The following is an 18567-nucleotide window of genomic DNA, read 5'->3' on the forward strand; positions in this document are numbered from 1 at the left end:
AAGTGTGACTGGCTTTTACCAACATGATTGACATGGAATTCTATGTAACTCATGTAAGGGCAGCCCTAGTCTCTAAAATACTGGTCACCCTTTAAGAAATGTCAAGGCCACACTCAACTCCATAAAAGAAATACTGTGAGCTGGGTGTTACAGCACATGCTTATAATCCCAGCTACTCAGGAGTCTGAAGTAGGAGGATTGCAAGATCTAGGCCAACCTCAGCAACTTAGTAAGACCTTATCTCAAAATAAAATAAAAAGGGCTGGGGATGTAACTCGTTTGTAGAGTACTTGCTTAACATGTGCAAAGCCTTGGATTCAATCCCTAGGGAAAAGAAAAAGAAAAAGAAAAAGGAAATACTGTAAATCTCTTTCCCATACAGTCTGAAGTTACAAGACCTGGTCTGAGTCATTGCCATTATACCTTTTGGAACCTGCAGGTTGAACTGTTATTTTTCCCCTGGGAATAAGGGAGTGAAACACAGGTATCCGAGGACTAAATGTTGTTGGAATGCCACTACCCACCACTCTCATGTCAGTGGAGATCTGAAATGATAAGTAGCTATAACCCTTTATTGGCTCTTGGAACCCAGGAATGGGAGGGCAGGGTACTCTAGCTTTTGTTTCACTTCTGCTTTGTCAATCTGTACTCCTGTGTGAAGTCTTATTTATCTAGGAGTGAAAGCATTTGCTTCTCTTCTGTTGAATTAGAAATTTAGCTTTTAGTTAAAATAAGTCCTTAGTAAGAACTAGTCTATGTTGCAAGAGTTGTTAATTTTGAGTAAGCTGCTCTTTGGAACAGGTGCTATTCTCTAAAACACTAAATCCCAATAGCCCAGGGAAAGACAACTTTGCCTGCCCCTTACAACTGATTGGTGTTCTTGGTCAGGTTAGGTTGGGGAGAAGGGTGGCCACCGCTGGCCTTTAAGATTCCTGTTTCTGAAGAAGTTTGATTCCCATTTGAGGGCTGAGTCAGTCCATCTTCAGTTACTGCTTTGACCAGCCACTTGATAACATCTCTGCAATGGAAAAAAGATTAGAAAAAAAAGGTTAAACTTCTGGTATATTTATGGTGTTTAGGGCTTTAATTTTAACCTGGGCTCTCAGACACCAGGGTTTCCCCAAAGGCAACAAAGGGAACTTTTAGGCTATCTTCAATATTTATTTGAACAAGACTAATGAAAACCCCACATTTAGTTGCAACATGGCTATAAAGGGAAAGAAAATCTTCAATAAGATTTGCAAATGACAGTACTAGGTTTCTCTGAACAAGAAAGGTTGAAAGGGGGTATGTTAAAATAAGAAGAAGAGTTTAGAGTTGCTTAAGAAAGTTTTAGAGCCCTATATCCTTCACCAACCCTGTAGACTACAGGTTCCCTTTGTGGAGAGGTGAAACAGTCTCTGAATGGGGATACCAGATGCAGTGTGGACACAAAAGCAAACAGGGGCATGAAAATGAACACATGAATACTGAATACAGAGACCCTGGTCACCTTCCCACATCTGTCTTCCAAAACCCTAGAATCCTGTTCTTTGTCTTTCTTATAGGAAACTGGAAATCATTGGAAAACTCAACTGGCTCAGGTGGAAAGACCTGAAAATGCTGAGGCATTGATGTGGGAAATTGTATAAGAAACAGGAAACCAGTTTCATAAGAGATGGGAAACCAGTTCCACCTATAGGGAAGTGCATAAATGACAAGTACTCCCAAGTTCCCAGAATTTCCATCATTTTTTGAATCTCTTACCTTTTGACAGGGATAAATTACCAAGGCTTATCAGACGTCTAGAAAACTTCTAACAAAAGATACAGACACTAAATAGTTGTTTTTTGTTTTTTTTTTTAAAAGCAACTTGGTGGAAAGTGATGTTATTCAGAGAATAAACAAAACAAAACAAAAATGACCAGTATTGAAGATAGGAAATGGTATGGGTCCAGGAAAGAAGAAAACAAGAACATATTTGTTGATTATAACAAGGAACATGTTTAAGAAAAAAAGAGTTCTTGAAAATTGGAAACAACTGTGTGCGGTGGTGCATGCCTATAATTCCAGCAACTAAGGAGGCTGAGGCAGGAGGATCACAAGTTTGAGGTCAGCCTGGACAACTCAGAAAACTCTGTCTCAAAAAAAAAAAAAAAAAAAAAAAAAAAAAAAGCAGACTGAGGATATAGTTCCATGGTCAAGTGGCCCTGAGTTCAATAACAGTATCACAAAAGAAAGACAGAAAATTAGAAACATCATAATAAAAACGAGAAACCCATTTTCTCGTAATGAAAAATTACTTTTCCAGACTGAAATGGTTCACTGAATACCAAACATGACAGATGAATACAGACCTCCAACAAGCACACTGGACAAAAAAGAGGGCTTTACAAACTTCCAGAGGAAAAAACAAGGACACACATGAAGAATCAGTAATCAAAATAGCTTATGACTTCTTAACAGCAAATTTGGATGCTACAGGACAACATTTCCTTCAAAGTTTAGAAAAGTTATTTCTAAACTAGATACTTAAATTCTGCCTAGTTATCAATCAATATGTGTGAAAAAAGGTTTTAGATATACAAGATCTCAAAAACTTTACTTCTAATCTAATTTTCTGTGGAAGCTCTAGCTGGATTCAACAAATCAAGGGAGTCAGTTGGATGTGTGACACACACCTGTAGTTGCATCTACTTTGGAGGCTGAGGCAGGAGGACTACTTGAACCCAGAAGTTTGAAGCCAGCCTGGGTGACATAGTGAGACCCTATCTCAAAACAAACAGACATACAGTTAAAATAAGCAAACTAACAAGGGAGTAAACCAAGAAAGAAAGACACAGGAGAAACAGAGATCCAGGGTTGAAAAGAGTTAGAGGGAATCTTCAAGTTTATGATGAATACTGGCAAAGAGGACAACCAGTACAGCTTGAAGAGGTCAAAATGTTTCAACTCAGATCTTCACAAAGAAGAAACTGATAACCCTTGTGACTGGGCACAGTAGTACATACTTGGTAATTTCAGGAGGTTGAGGCAGGAGGATTCTAAGTTTGAGGACAACCTGGGCAATTTAGTGAGACCTCATCTCAAAATAAAAAATAAAAAGAAAAGACCAGGAATATAGCTCAGTGGTACATATCTTTTGGGTTCAATCTCCAGTATGGGGTGGAGGGTTGGGGGAGATTTCCCGATGTGAATAAACATCTTAAAGGGAGACTGAGACCAAGTTGGCAGAGAATTTGAGGTTGACTTCTGTTATGCACAAAGAAAACAAGGAGACTAAAAAGAGGACAATTAACTCAATGGAAAGCAAACGATGTGAATGAAAGGGAAAGTAATCATGATACATGGCTGAACTCTCATACATAGTCAAAGAAACAGAAACATTGAATGCTAATTTAAATAAAACTATGATATAACTATATTAATTGCATAGGGATTGGGAAATGTGTGGGGGTGGGGGAAGAGGAGTGGAAAGAGAAGCTAACTCCTAATCTTTCGTGTGGGAGGCTAAGGCAGGAGGATCACAAGTTAGAGGCCAACCTCAACAACTTAGCAAGACACTGTCTTAAAATAAAAAATTAAAAAAGGGGGATGTAGCTCAGGGGCAAAGTGACCCTAGGTTCAACGCCCAGGACCCCCACCCAGGCAAAAAAAAAAAAAAAAAAAAAAAAGAAGTGGCAGTATAAGCACATCATAGCAATATGGAGGAGAACATCCAAAAGAATCAATTAAGCCACACAGTTGGGAAAGGAAACACAAGGTGAGGGAACCTAGAGGCTAGTAAATTTCTTAAATTTTGAGAACTAGTTTACTCATTGTATGCACAGTTAAAAAGGAAGGAAAGAAAAGAAAATCATTTAAGAGGAAATCTTATGGAGACCTTCCTCTTCCTCCTCCCTTCCTCTCATTCTCTCAAAACTCTTCTTTGAGGTATAACTGCATACAATGAAGAACACAGGTTTTTTTCCCTCATTTTTTAAAATTGGTGTATTATAGCTGTACATAATGGTGAGATCTGTTGTTATGTATCAGTACATGCACACAATATAATGATCTAATTTGGCCAATATCCCTCCCCAGTACTTTCCCCCTACTTCCCCTTCTCTCACCCACTGGTTCTTTTTCTCTGTTCTACTGATTTCCCTTTGCTTTTCATATGATCGCATTCCACCTTTCTTTGCCTTTTTCTTCTCTAGCATCCACATATGAGAGAAAACATATGATCCTTTACCTTCCAAGTTTGGCTTATTTCAATTAACATAATTATCTCTAGTTCCATCCATTTCCTTGCAAATGACATAATTTCATTTTTCTTCATGGCTGAATAAAACTCCATTGTGTATATACACCACATTTTCTTTATCCTTTCATCTGTTATGGACACCTACTCTGATTCCATATATTGTGAACTGTGTTGCTATAAACGTGGATATATATGTATCACTATAATATGATGACTTTAATTCTTTAGGATAAATACCGAGAAGTGGTATAGTTGGGTCATATGGTGGTTCCATATCTAGTCTCTTGAGGAACTTCCATACTGATTTCCATGTGGTTGTACAAATTTATAACAGGGTAAAGTGTTTCTTTTTCCCGATTTCCTTTCCAGCATTTATAATTATTTGTATTCTTTTTTGGTGTTGTTCTAATTCTTTATATATGCCAGCAGAATTCATTTTGACATTCTATACACAAATGAAGCACAACTTCTCATTCCTCTGGCTGTACACAATCCAGAATCACACCAGTCATGCAATCGTACATGTACATAGGGTAATAATGTCCGACTCACTCCACCATCCTTCTCACATTATTTGTATTCTTGATGGCTGCCATTCTGAATGGTGTGAGATGAGATCTCAGTGTCACTTGGCTTTGCATGTCCCTAATTGCTAATGATGTTGAACACTTTTTCATGTGTTTGTTGGTCATTTGTATTTCTTTTTTTGAGAAGGGTTTTTAATTCATTTGCCTATTTATTAATTGGGTTTTTTGTGGTATAAAGTTTTTTGAGTTCTTTTTATATTCTAGATATTAATCCTGTCAGAAGAGTAGCTAGCAAAGGTTTTCTCCAATTCTGTAGGTTCGCTTTTCACATTCTTAATTGCTTCCTTTGCTGAATAGCACAGGTTTTATTTGATGAGATAAATGTATTCATACATCTGTGTAATTACCACTTCAATCTAGTATCTACTGCTTGATAAATCCAACAGCTTTTTTTTTTCCCTCCAGCTGGAATATGTGATTTATTGTTCATTACTTAAACACAAAACTGAGGACCTCACTGGGTTTTAGAGGCCATAAGCATTCTCCCAAAATGTCTACTTTAAGCCCAAGAATCACACTCCATATTGTGAGAGGCTCACACCATGTAAGGTAGAAATGAAATCAACTATGAGAAAGTGGGTTTGTGTCTCCACCTACCACTCATCCCAATGCCTACACTCACAAAATGTAAGAGTAGACAGAACTACTCTCATTATTTAAATTGCTACTATTCACTAAAACTCAATTATGCTGAGCATGGTGGTACATGCCTGTAATCCCAGCAACTCAGGAGGCTGAGGCAGGAGGATCATGAGTTCAAAGCCAGCCTAAGCAACTTAGTGAGCCACTTAGCAACTCAGTGAGACCCTCTCTCTAAATAAAATACAAAATAGGGCTGGGGATGTTGCTCAGGGGTTAAGCATCCCTGGGTTCAATCCCTGGTACCAAAAAATAAAAAGTTCAAAAAACAAAAACTAAAAAAACCCTCAATTATTACTGTCCTAACCTTTTTGGAGATTCTCTACATACTGATTTTCTATCCCTATGATTTAAACTTTGCATAAAATACCACATACAGAGAAATGAATATGGGCATGCAAACTAAGAGGGTGCTGGGAAGCTGACCAATACCCAAAACAGCACTTGGTACTAAGGGATTGAACTCGGGAGTACTCTACTACTGGAGCTTCGTCCCCAGGCCTTTTATTTTGAGACAGGATCTTGCTAAGTTGCTTAGATCCTCACTAAATTGCTGAGAATGGCCTCAAACTTGCAATCCTCCTGGCTCAGCCTCCCAAGTTGCTGGGATTATAGGTGTGTACCACCATGTCTGGCAATTTCCTCCTTTTTAAAAAACAATACTCGATATCCCACACTAGCTTGTGAAAACTATTCTTAACAAATATATAAGGGCATATAGAAATGTAAGTATGAGTGGAAGTTTCTATGCTGTTCTAAAAAATAGGGATGTTGGTATACTTTTCTAGTGAGAATCACTTCCAAAAGGTGAAGAACTTTCAGGAGAAAAGTTCTAGCCTAAGATCCCCAACCTATAGATCAATTTATTTTTCTCCTTGGGATTAGCATACAGTGGTTTTACATTTTGCAGCTTCCAGAAGCTCTACAAAGAAAAAAAAAAGTCCTCACATGCTGGGCTTAGTGGTGCATGCCTGTAATCCCAGTGATTTGAGAGGCTGAGGCAGGAAGGTTGCAAGTTTGAGGACAGCCTGGACAACTTAGTAAGACCCTGTTTCAAAATAAAAAAATTAAAAAAGTGCTGGGAATGCAATTTAGCAGAACATCCTTGGGTTCAATCCCCAGTACTGAAAACACACACACACACACACACACACACACACACACGCTGCCTATTATTGTCAGTCACATGACCTATTATCATATTACTTTTCTAAAACAAGTAGTGACAAATGAGATTAATACTAAGTTCACTGGAGGATAAAAACCAAAAACTTGAAGTCTCCTCTCTGGATCTCTCAAGGTTATTTTGGACAATACTGAAATAATTAGACCAATTGATGTCTATGGTCTTAAGAGAAAAATCACTTGAGTCATTGTACTTGCCATATTATTGGTGCAGGGAGGGTTTCTCTTAAGATTATCTATATAATAATTATCCCTGTTAAAGTATCTAGTGACTATAAAATCTCACCCAACAGGTACTGTGCTGCCTACCCATAGCCCTTTACATCTTGTCATCCCAGGGCTATAGTGGCTGATTACCTGACATTGTGGGGCTGCTTATCACAGGACAGCACAGTGTTTGCAATAGATTGCTGCAGGTGCTGCCGTTGCCTCCTCAGGATCTGCTGAAAGTCATCTTCCAGGGTCTGTACTACGTAACGCAGGAAAAGGACCCGCCCAGGTAGAGTCTGACCCTGTGGGACAAAGAATGAGAAGTCAGTCTGTCTTTTCAGTTTCTTGGATGGAGTAAGCATTGGCTGTCATAATCACTAAGCCCAAGACACGTTCATAAGTCAACAAGTTTGCACCTAAAAGAAAGGCTTCTGGGCCAGGTAATCCTAGAAACTCTGGAGGCTAAAACAGGAGGATCATGAGTTCAAAGTCTGGCTCAGCAACTTAGTGAGGCCCGAAGCAACTTAGTGAGACCCTGTCTCTAAATAAAAAAATAAAAAATGGAGCTCAGTGGTTATGTGCCCCTAGGTTCAATCCCTGGTAAAAAAAAAAAAAAAAAAAAAAAAAAAAAAAAAAAAAGGCTTATGGGAGAGAATAAGTAGTATGGGTCATGGCAAAAGAGGAAAAACAGGGCAACTGCTAAAAGAATCATACTCTATAAGGTCTTAGAAACCATTTTCTTTTGTTTTAGGGATTAAAAATCATTTTCCTATTCATAGGACCTAGATACCTGTGAAGACACCTGTGGATAATTAGAATTTCCTAATGGTTAAGCTGCAACTGGAGGTCTAGAGTTGTTAGAATTGTAGATGTTTTGATTTTTAAGACTGCGGTGGCTAATCAGTCTCTTTCTCATACTCACTGGACTTTATCAGCCCAAGGATAAATACAAAACTGACTTGCAGATCACAGGAAAGAAACTGGTTCTTTAATGATTGCTGAGTTGCTCAAACAACCATGATGACCACCCCACTACTGAACTTGCAGTCCCATGAGCTGATGCACACTCTTACAGTTTAAGCAAATCCCAGCTGGGAATCCTGTCACAGGTAAAATGATCCTAACTGACACAGGCAAAGAAGTATGGGTTTTGGTGGCATACAGACCTTATGTTTTGTTGCTGTTATTTGCTTTAAACCTAGCTCCATCCCTTATTTAACTTACCCCTTTGAAGTCTTGAGTGTCTTTGTTATTTATCTGGTATAATTCTAACTTACCAAAGAGTGTTGATATCTTTCACATAGCAAGTAGGCATGTATAATTTGTTGGTTTCCATTTACTGGGAGTCAAGTGCTGGGAGCTCAGGAGCTCAGAAGGCAGCAGGTGTTTCTGGGATATGTGGGAACTTTTAAATTACACTGTATAGGTATATTCCTTGGAATATAAATTCATGGACCACAGTATGGTTCAATTATCAGGAACCAGAATGACAATACTAAGTATATGCCATTTCTTACTTTTAGAGCGGAAGTAATGATATCTTTGCTTTCCAAATGTGTATATTTTTCTCTGATCCTTAATAACTGATGCAAATAACAACAACAACAAAAAAAACCAAGTGTATAGATGGGTGCAGTGAGTATGCCTGTAAAAAGTTCAAGGCTACCCTGGGCAATGTAGTGAGACCCTATCTCAAAAAAACAAAAACAAAAACAAAAAAACAAAACTGGGGATGTAGTTCAGTGGTAGGAGTGCCCCTGGGTTCAAATGCCAGTGCCGCACACATAAAACAACCAAGTACTAAAAAAAAAAAAAAAAAGAGAAAAAAAAAGAGCAACCCTTGCCCCTGAATCCCTCTTTGCTTCCTGTCTCACCATGTGGTCCCTCTTTCCTGTTCTCTCCTCATTGTGATAAGATCCATCATTGATTCACCATTAGAAGCCAACAAATGAGCTCCCCCCCATATCTTGGATTTTTTTCAGCCTCCAAAGCTGTGAGCCAAATAAAACTCCTTTATTAAAAAAAAAAAAAAAAACAAGTACTTGTGTTAATCTGCAATAAAAAAGTCTTGTATTGATAGTACTCTTCACCATACCAGTACCCTCTGAAAGTCACCCTATATATCTCTAAAGAAATAGGCTTTTACTGGTATTTCTCAATTTATTAACATTAAACATGATCTACTGAATTATGCCATGCTACATAAAGTTTAACTCACTTATGCCAAACTTCCACCTCCTATCTTCCAGAAATGACTATTCTTCATTATATCTAGGCTATATCTCCTGATTCTCCACTTTCGAAGATAAGGATATTATCATAGTACTATAATCTGCAGAGATTATAGCCCTTTCATCTCCCAGTCTTCTACACTTTTCACTTTATATAAAAAAGGCTAATAAAATGGTCTCCTATGCTTTGTATATAAATTGATTTTGAACATTTTAATTAAATAGAATTTACAGTATCAGGACTATGCTAACATTGATTACTACACTGGAAATCCATATACGATACTAAGAAAACCATTCATTAATTTGTGAAGTTCTTTTTCCTATAGTTTCTTTTCCTTCCTCCCTTGATTGTCTGTCACTAATAACATGTTTCTTTCAACTAAAGATGGGCACGGTGTGAACGCCTGATAATACTCTTCTTTCTCAAATAATTTTCTTAATTTTAAAAATAACTCTATTGTCATACTATAAAATTCAACCATTTAAAATGCACAAACCAATGACTTGTAGTAAACTTTCCAAGTTGTGCAATACCACCATGATCTATTTTTAGAACATTTTTATCCCCAGGAATCCAATAATCTTTTGGATTTGATTTTCTGTTCTTTGGACTCATGCCTCCCTCTTTTGGGGGCACTTCCTTATTTCTTGAATGCATACCCATAGGTGGCCTTCTAAGAGTGTGGGGATACATTTCCAAGTTCCTGTACTTGGAAATGTTTTATTATACTCTCATATTTAACTTAAAGTTGAAAATCATTTGTTTTATTCAACTGCTTTAGGGCAAGTAGGCAAAGCTCTGGCAGCTAAGTTTGGGGATCCTAAAGGTCAAAATATGGAACACCTTTTTTTCAGTTTACCAACTCTATATTAGATGTTTTTACTTATTGCAGATGGTTCATTACTTTTTTGAAATAATAAATCTTTTTTTTTTTTTTGCCTGAAAGGTAGATAACCTGGGTACTGAACTTTCTGTGCTCAAGAATGATTTTCAACAGATATACATTTACAACCCATATCTGACTCATATCTTTAACTATATAGTGTTTGATTCTAACTTCTCTGGTACTCTAAAAAGATTTCTTCCATATGTGGCTGCTGTCCCTCCCACATGTATTTCTAGCTTTCTCTGCCCAGCTGGCTCTTTTTGTCCACCTTCATTAGTTACCACTCTTATATTTTCTTTAGATCTTCCAAATCTTTATTCACATATATTGTCCTCCTCTGTAGAACCATCGATTTTTAACTTTCTATATTTATTTATTAGCATTTTTGTTTGTTGGTTTTGAGATGGTGTCTTACTGGTGGGCTCAAGTGATCCTCATGCCTCAGGTGCTTAAATAGCTGGAACTATAGGCATGTGCTTCCATGCCAGGATACTTAATAATATTTTTAATGGGCTCTCAAGAAGGAGAGTGAATATATTCATATTTTAATGGAAAAACAGCACCCACCATTTTAATAGTAATTTTTTGGCAGGGGTAGAACTTTTCTTTGTACTTTAAACTTCCTCTGAAAAGATCCACCTTCATAATTATTATGTTACCTCTTCTTCCATGACATATGTGAGCAGTTTCCAGTCCCACTCCACTGTCTTGGCATTGGCTGGATGTAGCCTGAAAGTCAAGTGACATCAATTAGAATTATGGAGAATATAGAAGAAGGAACGGGATTTGGAAGAGGACAGAAGAAAAGATTCCTTATCATCAGTGGTCTGGTCTACCCTCTGGTACCTCACTATGTCAATCTGAATGCAGTAGAACTTCACTGGTTTGGGCTATACATTACCCATTCTCCTTTTGGGAGTTGTATCTTAAAGACACCAACTCTTTATTACTCTTTGCCAATTAGCTTTACTTATCAGGACCCCAGAATGAAACATGATAGTTTTTGAGTTAATTATAATATTCTACCCCTTAATTCACAGTGATTGGTTCAAAGATGAGGTCATGTTTCATGTTAGGCCATTTAAATCCTACAAAACTCAATTTCAGAACTCATGTGCCTATCAGGGAAACGAACTCTCCTACTGTATGCCTGAGGTTGATGACTATCATGTGGGACTGAAAATAAAAGAAAGAGCTGAAAAACAGATCATGATAACCATTTTTTTTAACACAGAGTCACAGAATGAAGTCACATCTTATTCCTAGGTTTCTAGTAAGTCATTAAATTCTTTTGTACCAGCTTATGTTAAAGTCACTTCTGATTGGTTTTCCTGTGACTTGCAATTAAAATAATACTAATATGTTAAGAAACCCTCTGGCTGGGCATGGTGGCACAGGCCTGTAATCCCAGCAACTCAGGAGGCTGAAGTAGGAGGATCACATGTTTGAAGACAGTCTTGGCAAATTAGTGAGACATGTCTCAAAACAAAAAAATAAAAAGGGCTGGGTATTCTGTGGTAGAGTGCCCCTGGTTTCCATCCCTCCTTCTCCCCTGATTCCCCCCAAAAGAAAAAGAAACTGAAATCCTTCCTAATGGTTAGCTAGAAAGCTGTGCTGGGTCCAAGTTCCCTAGAACAGTCAGCTGTTATGGTTCATACTGTTGAATTTTCATGAGAAGCATGTAGGCCTCCTTGAGGACATCCACAGTCTCAGAGCCACTGAGTAGGATTTTCTGGATGATGTGAGCCACAATGTCTCCAGGTGGGTAATGCTGGGGTGATACGAAGTCCATCAAAAACTGCACAGTCCCCAGGGGGAAGTTTTCTTCAATGGTGTTTGTTACCATTCTTAGTCTTCGAGGTGGGATGGGTTCTAACTTTTGACCCTTGCTCTGTAGAGATAAAAAGAAGACAGTTAGGATGGGTTTCTACAGTACATAAAAACAAGAGATTCTGGAATAGGTTAAGAGACAAAGTTTCCCATGCATTTGAAATATTTCATAACTTTTAAAAAAGAGACAAGAAAGTTGTTATCTAAAAAACTTAATGATATGGGGGAAAGCTTATATAAAATTAAAAGAAAAGAATTATAAATGCTACATATAGCATGACTTCATTTATGTTAAAACATAGCATAGAAAGAAAAAAAAAAAGAGTCAAGAGCTAGCCTAAGCTAATTTTGGGGTGAGGGTGACAAGAGATATAGGGAGCTGTAATGTTATATCAGATAGTGAAATAGATGAGAAAGAGAATTTAAATACATTTTGTTGCTAGGAGAAGAATCTCATCTGAGACAACAGTAAATATTGATGCTTTCTCCCCCCAAAATTTTTATGCAGAATGGGAGAGAATATGTGAAAAGTGTGTGTGTGTATGTGTGCTTATTAGCTGGGTGGTAGAATTAGGGCAGTTTTTCCTCTATAACCTCTTGTGTTTTTCCATTTTTCCATAATAGGCACTTAGTTTTATAATTAGAAGAAAAAAATTAAATTTGGATTAATATGAGACTATAATAATAGCATTAATAATAATTTTTCAACATCTAATTTATTCTTAGTTCTTTCAATAACCCTAAGAAATATGTACTATTATTGTTCCCATTTAACTAACAAAGAAACATAGTTAGAGGGCAAGTATTTGTCATGCAACAAATGGCAGAAGCTGGTTTCAAACATAGGTGCCATAATCCCAAAGCCAATGTCTTAACCCCTGCTCTCTATAAACAACAACAAAAGTAAATAAACGTATGCTAAAATCATAATTATTAAAAAATTAAAAATGGCTATGTATGAAAAGATAACTTGGAAGGATATATACCAAATTATTCAAAATAATAACTGCTGATAGCATGAATGATTATTTTTAAACGTTTTACAATAAACATTTTTAAAAATGTATTTATTTATTTATTTTGGAAACAGGGACTTAACCACTGAGTCACATCCCCAGCCATTTTTATTTTTTACTTTGAGACAGGGTCTCCCTAAGTTGTTGAGGTTGACTTTGAACTTGTGATCTGTGTGCCTTAGCCTCCCGAGTTGCTGGGATTACAGGTGAGTGCCACTGTTGTCCGACAATAAGCATCATTTTTAAAATCAGAAAATAAGAATGAATTTTAAAACAGTTAGCCAACAAAAATCTGACAGTATAGGCTAATAAAACAGTAATGGCTTTAATTGCTTTTCCAGAAAATCAGGACAAAAGAAGACCTGTTGACTTTCCTCATGTCTCAAATCACTTTGCAGGTTCCCCTGAGCTCACTGAGGAGAGACCATCAATGTATAAGGCATGCAAAGAAAATTAAGAGTGAAAGAAGAGAAGAACAAAAATCTTCCTCTGATGACTGGTTTTGTGTGGAATGCACTTTATAATCTTGAATCTGTATTAGGTTTTTGTTTTTTTGCTACAATAAGGGACATCTACAAACAAATGCTTACACATTGTTTTGATGTCTACATCAAATTATTTCTTAAAGGAAATAGTTTTTTGTTTTTGGTGTGGGAATTAAACCCAGGGCCTCATGCATACTAGGCCATGTTCTACTATTGAGTTACACCCCCAGCTCTGAAAAACTATTTTATAGGACACTACCATAAGCTCTGAAAGGTGGCTATGTGTTTTATGTGTTTAAGTCAAACAACTTTATGAAATGAATATTATAATTCTTATTTTAGAGATAAATGAAAAGAGACTCAGAGGAATTAAGCGAAAGGGCTAATAAGAGGCAGAGGTATGAAATAAAGAAGTTCTGGGAGGAAAATGCCAAAGTGAAGAAGTGTTTATTGAAAGCCCCAAAGAAATGAAAGGAGAGACAGAAAAGATTCACAGATATGTTCCAGATGGCTGGGATTCTTGAAGAAGGTAAGAAAATAAAGATGAAGAAGAAAAATCTACTTTGTCTAGTGGAATTGCCTACTCATAATCTGAACTATGTGAACACGAAAGAGGGACGACTTCTATATTGGTGCAGCACCTCAGCACCACAACCTTGACTATGGAAACTTATAAGCTCTCTCAAGTCACCCAAAGGTGCTCTTTTTTTTTTTTCTTCTTCAGTATTCAGTACTGGTGATTAAACCCAGGTGAACTCTACCACTGAGTTATATTCCCAGTCATATTCATTTATTTATCAGCACCAGGGACTGAACCCAAGGGCGCTTAACCATTGAACTACATTCCTGGCCCTTTTTATTTTATTTTTTTACTTTGAGACAGGGTCTTGCTAAGTTGCTTAGGGCCTTGCTGAGATTACAAGTGAGTGTCTACATGCCTGGCTCCTTTTTATTTTTTACTTTGAGACAGGTCTTGTTAAATTGCTGAGGCTGGCCTCAGATTTGTGATCCTCCTGGCTCAACCTTGGTGTTCTTGATAATGAACAGATGTTTCACCAATCTGAAGCAAACCTGCAGGAAAAAAGAGAATGACCTAGTAGATAGTCATTCAGAAGGAGAAGACATAAATGTGGACTTCTGGCACCTGATAAGTTGAGCACTCCTCCTTCAAGGAGAGTGTGCTTTTTCACTTTTTGAACTACTTCAAGCCAGTCTTCTTAATGTTGGGGATGGGGGTTGTGGATAATAAAACAAACCAACTTTAAAGGCTTAATAATGTGGGACTTAGTCCCAATATTTTTCCCTTACGTATTTAGTTTATTTCTCATATATTAATGAAGATCAATGAGAAGTAGCATTCCCATTAAAGTCTTAAAACTGAATTTCCACTCTCATATTTGGAGTAATAATTTTGTAGGCACTGAAGTGATAATTTCTCTGTGAAATGGAAACCATAATGAAAGTGTCAGGAAAAGAGAAGCATAAGAATTGAAGATAAGAATTTGATAAAGCCTACGATGAGTCAGACACTAACAAGCACTTTTCATATAGTGACCCTGTGAGGTATGTTTTTACCTCCAATTTACAATTAGGAAGGCTATGACCGAGTTGCACAGTTTTTTATGACTTGTACAATGTCAGTTTTTAAGTGTGGGGCTAAAATTTGAACCCAGATCTGACTCTATACTGAATGTGGAAAGATAAAAATTTCATTTATCCTTGACTTGTCATTTCATGTGTGAACTCCAGTTATAGAAATTTTATCCAAGCCCTACAGAAAGGACACCTAATCCCCAGGGAAGACAGGTTAGCTCACCTCTCGTGTGTCTTTATCGGGTATTAGTGTCTGGAAGAAGAGGTGATGTACTGGAGGTCGTAAGAAGTACTTCAGTCTATGCAGGCAGGGTTTGTTGTATAGCCCACCTTGCAGTGTTCGTGCTTGTACCTGGGTAGACCCTGAGTTGGCAGGCTCTGACAGTGATATCTCTTTTCTGGCTGGGGTTTCAATGACAGAAAGCCAAGGAACTTTCTCTAAGGAAGTTTCAGACTGTGGAGACTGTGGGCTTGGGGAGCAGCTTGGAGAGGATGGAGCTGAGATATCCATAGGAGCATCACAATTCTGTACATCATTCTGGGGAGAGTCAGGCCTGTCTTGTGGTAAGTGAGGCAAGTCTCCTGGTGAGCATGGCATGTCACCAGGTGAGCACAGCACATCTGGTAAGTGTGGTATATCTCCCTGTGGCTGTGGCACCTCTCCTGGTGACTGTGACATTTTGCCTGGGAATTGTGGTACATTTCCTAGTGACTGTGGCACATCTCCTAGTGACTGTGGCACATCTTGCAGTGACTTTGGAATGTCTTGCTGCTGTGCCATATCTTGTGGATAGAACAGCTTTTGAGGTGGACCTGGTACATCCTGTAGTAGGCCCAGAGAGTCTTGAGGTGGGCTTGGTGGGTGCTGAGGATGCCATGATGACTCTTGAGGTGGGCTTGGCATACTCCACTGAGGGCATGGGACATCTTCAGGAGGGCATGGTACTTCTTGAGGTGGGTGAGACAAAGCTTGTAGCTGACACTGCATGGTCTGTGATGGGCATGACAAGGCTCGTGGTGGGCAGGAGGAGGCTCGTGGTGGACACGGTGAAGCTCGCATTGGGCATGGCAAGGCTCGCAGTGGGCCTGGCAAGGTTTGAGGTGGGCAAGGCACATCTTGCTGCAGGCATGGCAAGAGTGCCCTTTGATTGCTGCTGCTACCATTATTGCTTGTTGAGGAGAAAGAGCTAACATCTGAGGACAGCTGTAGGCTTGCTAAGAAGCTGAGGTCACCTTTGAATGTGGTTGAGCTACAATTTGGCTCTGCTGGATAAAGAGAGTCCTGACTGACGGATGTAGGGGGTTGAGGGGCTTCTGATGTGGCTTCTTCCAACAGGTCCAAATCCACAGGATCGCTGTTAATGATTCTCTGTGCTGTAGGCCGAGAGCTTCTGTCCACCAGACTTTCTATCATCTCTTTGTTGGAGAGGCTGGCACATGTCTGAAGACTAGCTGGCTCCTTCTGGGAGGGAATGACAGGTTCTAAAGTCAAATCAAGAGTGGCAATAGGTCTATTTTCTTCTTCACTTCTTGTCAGGTCAATCACACATAGTCCATTTCTATCCTTTGCCCTTGGTCTGGTTTCTCTAGTTAAGTCAATGAAATCCTGTTGAAGGATTGTGAGAAAAGAAGCATTAAAGAAGGGACTCTCACCTTTATCTAAGAAGACTTATGATTTAGCTCTTAAGGATGAATATTATTTTACCTTCTTGCTTCATTGATAATTCACACATCTTGTATAACATAAGCATTAGTTTATTTCCGCTGTTCAACATTTGCCAGTGTCAAAGCTGTCAATTTCTATACCTTCTTAAATTATTCAAATGCCAGATGTATATAACTGGGAGTGTCGTAGGAATATTTTCTGGTCCAAGGAGGACAGGGAGAAGTAGGGGATATTCCAACCTTCACAAAATAGAAAGCAACCATTGTTTGGAAAAGCAAATACCTAGGATAACCTACAACAGAAGCCAAACAAGAAAGTAAGCTATTTTAAGAGGATCTATGTGCTGAGAACATGTTAAGCGCTTTCACATGACATCTTAAATTTTCACACTGATCCTATAAGGTAGACAATATCATCTCCATTACACAGATGTCACAACTAGAGGTTAGAGGAACTAGGCTATTTACCTAAGAATTATATAGTGAAGTAGCAGAGATAGACATTCAAATCCTGGTCTGTCTCTTTTCCCTGTTAAGAGTCTAGGATGTATAACTTTATTCAATAATTGGTTTAAAAAGAGATTCAGAAAATAATACAATAAGGGTTATAAAACCAATAATGTAAGTTTGGACTCTAATTAGATTAATTAATAGATAATTACCTATTTCTGTTCCTACTCCCTGACAAATTTGATCAGGCAGTTCACAAAGCTTAATGCCAGTCAGGTATACTGTAATCCACCTCTGGTGCACAAAGCCTGCAATAATATTGCTGTAGTTTCCAGAAGTCTTCTCACCTGATTGAGGACCACTGCCATTAATACATTAGGGTCCTGGTGCTGGTGATGCTAATGTTGCTACCATGCTATCATGCTGTTATGGTTTAGATATGAGGGGTCCCTTAAAAGCTCCTGTGTTAATGCAGGAATATTCAGAGGTAAAAGGATTGGATTATGAGAGCTGTAACCTAATTAGTCTGTCTTAGTTTGAATGGGCTAGCTTTGGTGGTGACAGTAGGCTGGTGGGGTGTGGTTGGAAAAGGTCGGTCAGTGGGGAGTGTGTGCTGGAAGGGTTCATCTTTCCTGCAGTTCTTTCTCCATTCCTGAGTTTCTCTGCTTTCTTGTGGCTGTGAGAAGAGAAGCTTCCCTCTGCCACACCCTTACCTTGGACCCAGAGCAATGGAGTTGGCGGTCTATGGACTGAGATCTCTGAAACCATGAACACCAAATAAACTTTCCTCTAAGTCGCTCTTGCCAGATGTTTTGGTCACAGCAATAAAAAGGATGACTAAAAAACACATGCTATTTCTATTAGATGTGATGGTCACCACTATCAACAGCACCAAAGCAGGGTCTGCGTTCTAGGTAGGTCAAGTGAGAAGCTGACCTGTACCTCAGCTGGAGCAGGAACTGCTTAGTAAAACCTACCGCCTCATTCCTAGAAAGCAGCCATGCTACATCACTGCCTTTGATGACTCTCACTGGCTAGCTAAACTGAATATAAATAGCTGAAAGGCCACTGAAGGTCTGAACTCTTCTCCACAGCAAATGCTAAAATGCAGCATCACACGTGTCTCTCCCATTTAAAACCCATTAACAGATCCACTTGACCTACAGGAAAAAGGTCAAAGACTTATGAGGTTCATAATGTCCTTCATAATAAGAACTGAACTGAACTCTGGTCTCATCACGGGATCAAATCACACAGACCGACTACAGATCTCCAAATGTGGCAAGCTTTCTCAAGTATCTTAATCTTTACAATGTTTGTTTATATCCTTTTACCTGGAATGATTATCCCTTTGTTGGGAAATTTGTTTTTTAAGACTCAGCATAATATCACTGTGTGTGAAATCCTTTCAGATTACTTATTGACCCAGATTAATCCTTCTTTCATGTCCCCACTGCATCTGTACAATACTTTTTAATCCCCCCAAATTTAATGATATTGAAAATGAAAATGCAATTTTTATTCCATTTTCCACTACTTATTACTAGTACAGGGCAATACT

The 18567-nt window shown here is 38.3% G+C and overlaps 1 protein-coding gene across 1 annotated transcript in view; it reads right to left on the reverse strand.

Moving 5' to 3' along the window:
- Positions 1-18567, reverse strand: part of Simc1 (SUMO interacting motifs containing 1) — a 77996-nt gene that overhangs the window by 20842 nt on the left and 38587 nt on the right. The window contains exons 2-6 of the mRNA XM_047555282.1: positions 15115-16497; positions 11626-11858; positions 10627-10696; positions 6994-7148; positions 866-1018 (exon numbers count right to left, since the gene is read on the reverse strand). Coding sequence (XP_047411238.1) covers positions 866-1018; positions 6994-7148; positions 10627-10696; positions 11626-11858; positions 15115-16497 — 1994 coding nt within the window. The remainder of the gene's footprint in view (positions 1-865; positions 1019-6993; positions 7149-10626; positions 10697-11625; positions 11859-15114; positions 16498-18567) is intronic.

Source organism: Sciurus carolinensis, chromosome 6 (genome assembly GCF_902686445.1).
Source record: "Sciurus carolinensis chromosome 6, mSciCar1.2, whole genome shotgun sequence".
NCBI lineage: Eukaryota > Metazoa > Chordata > Mammalia > Rodentia > Sciuridae > Sciurus > Sciurus carolinensis.